Source organism: Galeopterus variegatus, unplaced genomic scaffold (assembly GCF_000696425.1).
Source record: "Galeopterus variegatus unplaced genomic scaffold, G_variegatus-3.0.2 Scaffold1555, whole genome shotgun sequence".
Lineage (NCBI taxonomy): Eukaryota > Metazoa > Chordata > Mammalia > Dermoptera > Cynocephalidae > Galeopterus > Galeopterus variegatus.
Genome location: NW_007727666.1, coordinates 230,026 through 240,057, shown reverse-complemented (window position 1 = coordinate 240,057; position 10,032 = coordinate 230,026). Strand labels below are relative to the sequence as shown.

The 10,032-nt window shown below is 45.2% G+C and overlaps 1 protein-coding gene across 1 annotated transcript in view; it reads right to left on the bottom strand.

Moving 5' to 3' along the window:
* The window catches only part of ITGB5 (integrin, beta 5), a 126,010-nt gene that overhangs the window by 80,007 nt on the left and 35,971 nt on the right, over positions 1-10,032 (bottom strand). The window contains exons 4-5 of the mRNA XM_008577644.1: positions 7,274-7,523; positions 438-606 (exon numbers count right to left, since the gene is read on the bottom strand). Coding sequence (XP_008575866.1) covers positions 438-606; positions 7,274-7,523 — 419 coding nt within the window. The remainder of the gene's footprint in view (positions 1-437; positions 607-7,273; positions 7,524-10,032) is intronic.

The window sequence follows — 10,032 nt, the reverse complement described above, 5'->3', positions numbered from 1 at the left end:
ATATGGCTTGACCTTTACTTTTTTCCCCTGAAAAGAAGCAAAATAGCCAAATGTATAAACACAGAACAGCTGTCTTCTGGCAAAGGCAGTATCCCACTGCACAGAGCCACACCCTGACACAGACATGCATCAGCCCAATCCATCCTGAGCTCCAGCTGATTTCATTGCTGTAGATTTCCCTGAGTTTCCACTGAGCTCATCCCCTGATGTAAAAATGGACAGAAGCCACAGGCCGCATCAGCCCAATCCATCCTGAGCTCCAGCTGATTTCATTGCTGAGATTTCCCTGAGTTTCCACTGAGCTCATCCCCTGATGTAAAAATGGACAGAAGCCACAGGCTGGGCACCTCAAAATCTGCAATCCCCCGCATAAGTGCCAACATCCAAAATGATGCTTTCCACCTCGGGTGCAGGGACAGGACCAGAAAGAAAGTCACCTTGCAGACAGCCGCCTGGAGCACTGCATCAAAGCCCCCCTCGGGGGCATCACGGTTCCGGGACACCCTCTGTTTCCGAACTTCCTCGTTGAAGCTGTCAACTCTGTCTGTGAGAGGCAGCAGATGGCGGAACCCAAAGGATGGGACACAGTTTGGAAATAACTTGTAACTAGAAAGAAAGAAGAGAAGAGTCACTTTTCCATCACTGTCTCTAAATCTTAACCAACTGTTCTGTGCATACAAGGACTGCCTAAGGGACACCAACAAATATTTACCTGGCACCTACCACATGCCCCTGGGACAGGTACAGCAGGCAGAGCACAGATAAATAACACAGTCCCTACTCTCCAAACATCAAGCCCTAAACTGCAGGCAAGTTGTAAGTGAGTGGTACAGATGAGTGGCTCAAAGGAACGAGAGGTAATAGCAGGCTGTGCACCTGGAGGAAGGCTGGACATGGGCCTTGAAGGGTACGAAGGACCAGGGTGTGGGCAGGCGCTAGCAGAGCAGAGGGGAAATGCTTGTGGGCTGAGGAGGGAGGACAGTGTCCACGAGGGCAATGTATGCAGAGTTACTCTATGAAACCAGCCTCTCACACAAACTTTGCTGCTGCCGTGTGACAAAGGATCACATAACCTCTTCACATTAACCCTTAGCTCAGTGACCACCGAATGTGCTGGCGCATGAACCAATGCAAAATGGAACAGGAATATTCCAGTGATAAACTATCAGCTCTCCTAGATGTAACAGAAATCATTTAGAAACTAAGCTTCTTCAAACAGAAAGTTACAGCTGGAAATCTGGAATGAAGTACTGCATGTCAACAGTAGGTTAATTCCATGCCTTTCTCCTGAAATATTGTGTGATCGCCTCAGTCTACTGTGGAGATCCCCAGTGGCCCCATTCCTGGAGGCAGCTGGCTTCCAATTACAGTTCTAGGAGCTTCGGCATGACGTATAGCTGATGAAATAGGAAGAGAGGCCTTACATTGTTTTACCAATGGGTTCATGAGGTCAAGGGAGAGAGAAAGAGTGTTGCAGCCGGAGAGAAGGACATGTGCAAGAGCCCTGTGGTGGGAGGGAGCACAGGGAGCCCAAGCACCGAGGAGGGCCAGGGGCTGCAGTGCAGAGTCAGGCTGAGGTTGGGCAAAGGGAGGCAGGGGAGGAGCTGGATCAGACCTTGCAGGGTCTATGGCCGTGCTAGGGAAGCCTCTCTCTCAGAACAAAAGACGAAAAACAAGCCCTGACAGAGAGGCCTGGGGGGAAGGCTTTGTAATCCAATTCAAGCTGAGTGCAGGGGAAGGGAAACAGGCTTAGCAACTGCTAGGAGGACCCTGCCTTAACTGCCACCAAGAAGCTGCCTCACCAGGGCAGGTCTAGGCAGGCTCCCCTCCTCTGCAAAGAAGCAATCTCTGGCTCTCTAAGGGGCATTACGTTTCCCTTCAGGGCCATAGTCCCTGCTCCATCCACCACAGTCACAGCAATGCAGCAGCGTCCCTTGCAGCAAGCCAACTCTGGACAGAAACAGCCTACTTCCATAGTGGCCACTGTTCTCTCCAGACAGATGGCAGCAGCTAGAGGTGTTCCCCACCTGCCTTTTCTTTGTCTTTCTCCTTCTCCTTTCCCCAAATCTTCATGAACACCTTGTGCTTAGACAGGTCAGACTCTTTTTTAACCCATGCCTCAGACCAATCACACTTTTCACGACCTCCACATTTAGTCATAAAGAGAATGGTCATGGAAATTACACTCCAGCTAGAAGGAGGAACTAAGGTCCTATCTGTAGCTATTTGACAAATGGATAGGCCCAGAAGGAAATAAATATATCCAAACTTCTCACTGTCCTGTCTCTCTTCCTCCAAGTTCCTACACTCTTCTGTATTGCCCTGGTCCATGATTTAGGACTTCAAGTGCATGTCTATATTCACAGTTGGTTAGGTTGGTTGTGGAAAGGGAAGAGGGAATCCAAAGAATAATTGTTATATAATAAGAAAATCAGAAAAGCTGTGAAAAGCTCATCGAAAGCTCAGCACTTTTCACCTCTTCCCTTTTGCTCCTTCAAACAGCAATAAGCAGATACATTTTTATTGTGCAGAATTACTGTTAAGTCAATTAGGAACAGGAAAATGTGTCTGCCAGACAGGAGCCTTCATTGCAGAGAATTTACTATAACCAAATCAGAGTTACTTCTGAGAAGAAAACAGCTTTGTCAGATGAACCCTGGGAATGTCTCCATTGTCACTAGACTAGGATATTGCCTAGTTATTCAATTTAAGCCCTGGAAGAGCTGAGTGGCCTGAAGATCTGGTTGTTTTGGGGTCTCATGCCAAGAGACTATCCCACCCTTACCTTGTGTCTGTGCTGTAGGACCCCAGATTAGGGCCATGCATAGGGAGTTACTAAATTAAGGATTATTAACCAGAAAGATAAAAAATAAAATATATATGGTTAAAGAGCTGGGGAGAGTGTATATGTATAAAAAAGTAAATCCAATTTGAAGATACTAGATCTAGGCAAGTTGAGAAGACCATACTTCAGGATATTATTATGGATTGAGCTGACATGGAAAGGCTTCCTTCTTACTCTAAATATACACAACTGCCAGGTAAAATATAATTTTAAGAAATTTTAATATATAGCCAAGACTGGAAGCTTAAAAGGGTACCAGAAATGAAGAGAAACCATTCAACAAGTGAATGGACTTCAGACCATAGGTGAGAAGTGAGCAGGAGCTCATGCCAAGAAGCTCCCGATGTGTCAGAACTTGGGCTGCAGCAGAATTCTGCCAGAACAGATGATGAGCCTCGGGCCTGTCCAGGGCTGAGCACTGGAACAGGGCTCTCTGCATAAAGCTGAGCACTACAAAGAGCTGTCATGCCACTAAAACCAGAAATGGAAAAATTCCAGCTACTGGCCTAGGAAAGAAGCAAGGAAGTTTACCATCTGCTTCAGGCCACAGGCGAGATGAATCACCCGTAAAAATCGTAACTCCAGACTTGAGCAATCAGAATTCACTACTTTTATGGCGGAAGAACTCCCCTAACTGATAAATTAACAGGAAAATTAGTCCTACAGTGAAACCTGGAGGTTCCCCGCAGCAGCAAATGTAAAACTGCTCTGCAGGGATGCCAGCAGTCCAGAGCATGAGATCCTCAGATGGAAAAGCACCTCTGAGGAAGATGAGCTAATGAGGAAGTTATGAGTCCCATGAGAAGCAAACTGTGAAGGAATGTTAGCAAATCCAACCCACCAAAGGATCCACAAATCAAGAAACAGAGAGAACAGAATGATTTGAAATACTTTAAGAATGTTTTCAGATACTTAAAACATTCAAGGAGAGGAAGGAATAGAAACCAAAAGCCAGACAGGATATTATTAGAAAAACAAAACAAAACAGAAGGCTCTGAAAAAAATAGTTTGAAAAAAAGAATGGTATTAAAAAAAACCAAATAAAAATTATGAAAATGAAAAATATAGTCACTGAAATTAAAAAATGAAATTTCAGTGTATGAATTAAACAACTGAAGAACAAAATGGTAAAATGGAACAAGTTTCTATTTCCTGTGCAGCTAAGAGAAAAAAAGAGGCAGAAATTATGGAAGAAAAATCTTAAAACATGAAGTTTAGAATGAGAAAAGCCAACTGACACCTAAAAGTGTCAGAAAGAAAATGGAGAGTATAGGAGAGAGAAAAAATCGGAGAAATAATATCTGCGAATTTTCAAGAATAAAGATGTGCTCTCAGATGAAAAAGCAGACCAAGTGCTAAGCAACGTAAATAAAAGTAAAATCCAACCTACACACATGGAGTACATATCACTGTAGAGTATGAAAAGCACAGGACAATATTAAAAAGCACCAGAAAGAAGGGAAACAATTAGACAGACAGTGTAAATAAAAGTAAAATCCAACCTACACACATGGAGTACATATCACTGTAGACTATGAAAAGCACAGGACAATATTAAAAAGCACCAGAAAGAAGGGAAACAATTAGACAGACAGCAGATTTCGTATCAGTCACAAGAGATGCCAGAAGACAATAGAATAATACCCTCAAGGTGGTGAAAGAATACTATGACTTCCTGGAAGAAATATACAAAAGGTAAGAAAAAATACAAATAATGAAGAACAAAATGTATTATCTCACTTGCAAATATTTTCACATGATATGTGTTTCAACGACAGCCCAATACCTCTAACAAAAGAAAAGGTGTTCAGAACTGGAAATAACAAGCCAGATGAATCCTTCAAATCCTGTATCATTGATATCAAGTGACTCTTCCCAGTGAAATGATTCCTATTACTCAGGATAGTAATTATACTGTCTTTAATCTGATGATTAATTACTCTATGCCGTTTTTCTTTCCATGGCAGCCCTGCTGCTACTTACTGCAGATGTGGCATTTCTCCTACATTCAAAGATGGGAAGGACTGAGTCTAGGATTTTGATCCTTTAGCAGAAACATATGGAGCAGAAGGACAAGGGACACACCTCAGGAAAGCCCCATGCATACTGGCTCTTTTCTCTGAGACGTCCTGCACAGGTGGTTATATCACCTCTCCTGACTTTCCCATCTCCCCCAAACTTCCTGGAGGCTGCTGTTGCTGCTCCCACCACCACAGAAGAGAAAAATCTAACTGAAAAAAAAATCTAAAAAAAAATCTAACTGTGCAATTGGAGCTTGAAAAGCTCTGTGGTTTTCCATAGTTAGACAAGGATCACAAACAACCATCTACTGAGCCCAGGCATGAAGTGCAAACAAGTGAAACAGGTCAGCTGCAAGACAAGAGGAAGGGGTAGGGACTGGCAGCCAAGCAACCTATGGTACAAGCCCAGCCTTACTAGACTTGGTAGTTTTTCCAGAAAACCTAGAAATCGTGGTTATTCTTGGTTAAATCTTCTGTTGGTTCCTGGGTGCCATTAAAACAGAAAGACCAACAAAGCACATGTACAGGCTGGATCAGGCACAGGAACAGCCACATTACAACCCCAGGCTTGTGTTGTTCTCTCCAAGGAGCAGTGGGGATCTCCCAGGAGACGCAGGAAGCTGCACTGCCTAGACGCCGGGAGATAAACTTCAGGCTACTCGCTGAGCTAGCAGTGACTCTTCACTGTACTGCCAAGCTCAGAGGACAGAGATTTACATAACTTAGGCCTGATGTTTCCTTCAAAACTCCCATTCTTCACTGGATTTCCTGTCTCACACACAGCTTTTCAGTGTGCCGTGTACTCACTGTCAAGAATTTTACTGTCTGCAACTGGTTCTGCCCTTCTGGGGCTTAGAGAATGAGCTCTAAATAAGTAGTGGCTAATAATCTCGAATATTCAAATGCTAAGCATCCCGGGCTGGTCCTGGATCCTCGGCCAGCTTCCAATCTAGTGTCTTAGTAAGTGGATGGGCCTTGGAAGAATGAAAGTGGAGACACACCCCATCGGTCTGGAAACAGGGCCCAGTGAGGGCAGAGGTGAAAAGCAGCAGACAGAATCACTATTCCAGATGAACTGAAAAAAATTTTGGTTAAGATGCTATTGCTTCTGGGAAGTAGCAAAACTCCAACGAGAGGACATTGGGGACCAGGACTTGGCAGAAAAAGGCCTTACAGACAGGATCAATGTGAGAATAATGCCAGTGGACACCTGTGGCCAGGAGGAAGCTAATCCCAGCAAATAACACCTAGCGTCTCTTCATGGTTAAAGAACTTAGAGTCTCATTCGTATTTAAAACTTTTTCTTATCTTACTGTGTTTCCACCATTGTGTGTGTTCCCAACCCCTGGGCAAGATCTAAGTCAGCTCTTAGGAAAGGAGCAAAAGGATGGGGAAGGACTCAACAGACGCCACCAGCTCATTACCACCTCGCCCCANCAACCCCAGGCTTGTGTTGTTCTCTCCAAGGAGCAGTGGGGATCTCCCAGGAGACGCAGGACGCTGCACTGCCTAGATGCCGGGAGATAAACTTCAGGCTACTCGCTGAGCTAGCAGTGACTCCTCACTGTACTGCCAAGCTCAGAGGACAGAGATTTACATAACTTAGGCCTGATGTTTCCTTCAAAACTCCCATTCTTCACTGGATTTCCTGTCTCACACACAGCTTTTCAGTGTGCCGTGTACTCACTGTCAAGAATTTTACTGTCTGCAACTGGTTCTGCCCTTCTGGGGCTTAGAGAATGAGCTCTAAATAAGTAGTGGCTAATAATCTCGAATATTCAAATGCTAAGCACCCCGGGCTGGTCCTGGATCCTCGGCCAGCTTCCAATCTAGTGTCTTAGTAAGTGGATGGGCCTTGGAAGAATGAAAGTGGAGACACACCCTGTCAGTCTGGAAACAGGGCCCAGTGAGGGCAGAGGTGAAAAGCAGCAGACAGAATCACTATTCCAGATGAACTGAAAAAAATTTTGGTTAAGATGCTATTGCTTCTGGGAAGTAGCAAAACTCCAACGAGAGGACATTGGGGACCAGGACTTGGCAGAAAAAGGCCTTACAGACAGGATCGATGTGAGAATAATGCCAGTGGACACCTGTGGCCAGGAAGAAGCTAAACCCAGCAAATGACAACACCTAGCGTCTCTTCATGGTTAAAGAACTTAGAGTCTCATTCGTATTTAAAACTTTTTCTTATTTTACTGTGTTTCCACGATTGTGTGTGTTCCCAACCCCTGGGCAAGATCTAAGTCAGCTCTTAGGAGAGGAGCAAAAGGATGGGGAAGGACTCAACAGACGCCACCAGCTCATTACCACCTCGCCCCAGTCACCCAGCCTGACTCAGAGCTGCGGGCTGTTGAGGCTCCCATCCCCTACCCTTAGGTGCCCAACAGAAGGACAGCTTGTCACTTACCCAATGCATGGATTGGTCTGGTATCTTGGTGCCGTATAGGAGAAAGGAGAAATGTCCTTGTCAACAAAAGACCCGAACCCCAAGCGGAAGTTGCTGGTGAGCTTCCTCATCTCCTCGGCGAGCTTGGTGCCTAGGTTCCGGATGTTGTCCAAGTCATCCTTCATGGACAGGGAGAGGTCCATCAGGTAGTACAAGTCCACGGGGTAATCCTCCACCTGGCGAACCTGCAGCTGGAAGGCAGTCTTGTCGCCTGTGCCAACAGAGAGGTCACGTGTGTTAGAGGCCATGAATCTTGCTGGGGCTGAAGGGACGGACTTTGCTTTCAAAGCTGGTCCACCCCTTACTCTTCTCTAGTGACTGTGTGCCTCCCAGAAGAAACAATTCTCTTGGAAGTTTTCTTCAAAGAGACTGAAGGGAATATGGTGCTCATGATGAAGCCCTAGGTTCTCATTCTCAAACACTTGGCCCAGCAGTTCTAAGGAAACTCTTTAATAACTAGGCTCCTTAGTGGTGTCTGTCTTCTCAACAAAGAGGACCCTTGGGTAACTGGTGGGCAATGAGCCAGACAATCCCACGGATGCAAACTGGGTGGAGAGTGGCCCACCAGCCACACACCAACTCCAGAGAAAGCCCCAGCCGAGATGGGAATGCATGTGGGAAACAGAAAGCAGGGAAATTTACACAAGATGGATATGGACTTGAGTAAGAACTGGGTGGGAAAAAGAGAGACGTACAAGCCAAGGGAGGACAGGGAAACAAAGACAGTTACTTAAAACAGTCCAAAGGGCAAAACATTTATCTTGTGCCATGTCACCTGTTTCTATTTCTATTTTTCTAGCCATTTACCAGTCAATAGTAGTTAGTTCTTGGGCACATATGACATTTTGGGACATAAAAGACATAACTCATTAACATCAGAAATTATGTATACAAGGAAGAAGGATTCCAAATTCATCTTCATCAAAAAAAAGAAAGAAAAGGAGAAAAAAAAAAGAAGAAAAGTAAAGAAAGAGAAAAGAAAAAGACACCACTAGATTTGTCTATCAGCTACAAGAAAGAGAAAATGATTTTTGGTTCTACAATAAAATAAACAACGCACAGAGGAAAGGGGAATTAATTTGGAGGGAGAGAACAAAGAGAAGAGCCAGTGCTGGGAGGTGCGGCCCTTGCTATCTCTCCCTGCAGGGTTTACAGGGGGGTCCCAGTCAGGGCAATAACTGAGGAACCCACACCAGGATAATGATCCTAAATCATTTCATAATTTCAAAAAACAAACTGCTCAGAACCAACTTCAAGGCTTCACTCATTCCAGGTAATTCTATCTGCCTTGGGCTTATTAGCCTTTCAGGAGCTCCAAGAGATATCCTACTTATCTCCAAGTAGAACTGTCCATGCACATTTGAATTCTAGAAATATTCTTTGTGTGTTCAAAGGTGCAATAGCAAAGGCGGGCTACCCAAGGGTTCACGCCTGACCTGCTGGCAGCTACATCTCAGAGCAACCAATCTTTCACCTCAAGCTGACAACCAGCAAACCAAGCGTTCCTAAACGTACAGAATAGGACACTCAATCCTCTATGTTCCGTCTCCTCCTCTCACTCCAAACAAGGCATATTTCNGCCCTTGCTATCTCTCCCTGCAGGGTTTACAGGGGGGTCCCAGTCAGGGCAATAACTGAGGGACCCACACCAGGATAATGATCCTAAATCATTTCATAATTTCAAAAAACAAACTGCTCAAAACCAACTTCAAGGCTTCACTCATTCCAGGTAATTCTATCTGCCTTGGGCTTATTAGCCTTTCAGGAGCTCCAAGAGATATCCTACTTATCTCCGAGTAGAACTGTCCATGCACATTTGAATTCTAGAAATATTCTTTGTGTGTTCAAAGGTGCAATAGCAAAGGCGGGCTACCCAAGGGTCCACGCCTGACCTGCTGGCAGCTACATCTCAGAGCAACCAATCTTTCACCTCAAGCTGACAACCAGCAAACCAAGCGTTCCTAAACGTACAGAATAGGACACTCAATCCTCTATGTTCCGTCTCCTCCTCTCACTCCAAACAAGGCATATTTCACTAACTACACCATGAAGAAACAAATGATCAAAACATGTTATTCAGTTCAAGTTCCGCTCTGTCCCTTGGCTAGGGATGCAACCTGAGTCTCAGCTGTCTTAAATATAAAGTGGAAATAACAACAATAACGCTCACAGCATTGATTAGGGCTGTGATGCTCTCACGTGGGTGACAAGTGTTGTATAAGCAGTAAGGGCTTGCACAAAGGAGGTATGATTGTTATAATTACTATTTGCAGCCAGAGTGGCAGCTCTGAGCCTGCTTCCCCCAACTTGTCTTTGTGTTTACCCTTCTAGCTGCCTCAAGATTGATGTAGTTTGAGTTGCCTGTTGGTATGAGCCTATTTTTAAAAACCATCAGCCTGACTCAGAAGAATGTTAAAGATTTCTCCCAGAATGGATTCCAGACTGCTGCAGTGTCTGTCTCTGGCTCCCATCAGGCAGACAGAGCAGGTCCCTCCACAGGGCCCACTGGATGCCACATCACAATGGGGAAAGGGCAGGGAAAAGGGATACGTCAGGGGAGGAGAAACCCCTCCTCGGCCCTTGCATGAGCAGACAACAGACCCTAAATGGACAGAGCCTGCAATCGTTATCTCTTCTGCCCATCTCCATGGCCTCTTTACTGGGTCTTCCGCATTTGGTGCCACCTGCTCACCTTGCCCCCAAATTCCCAGCGACACCTT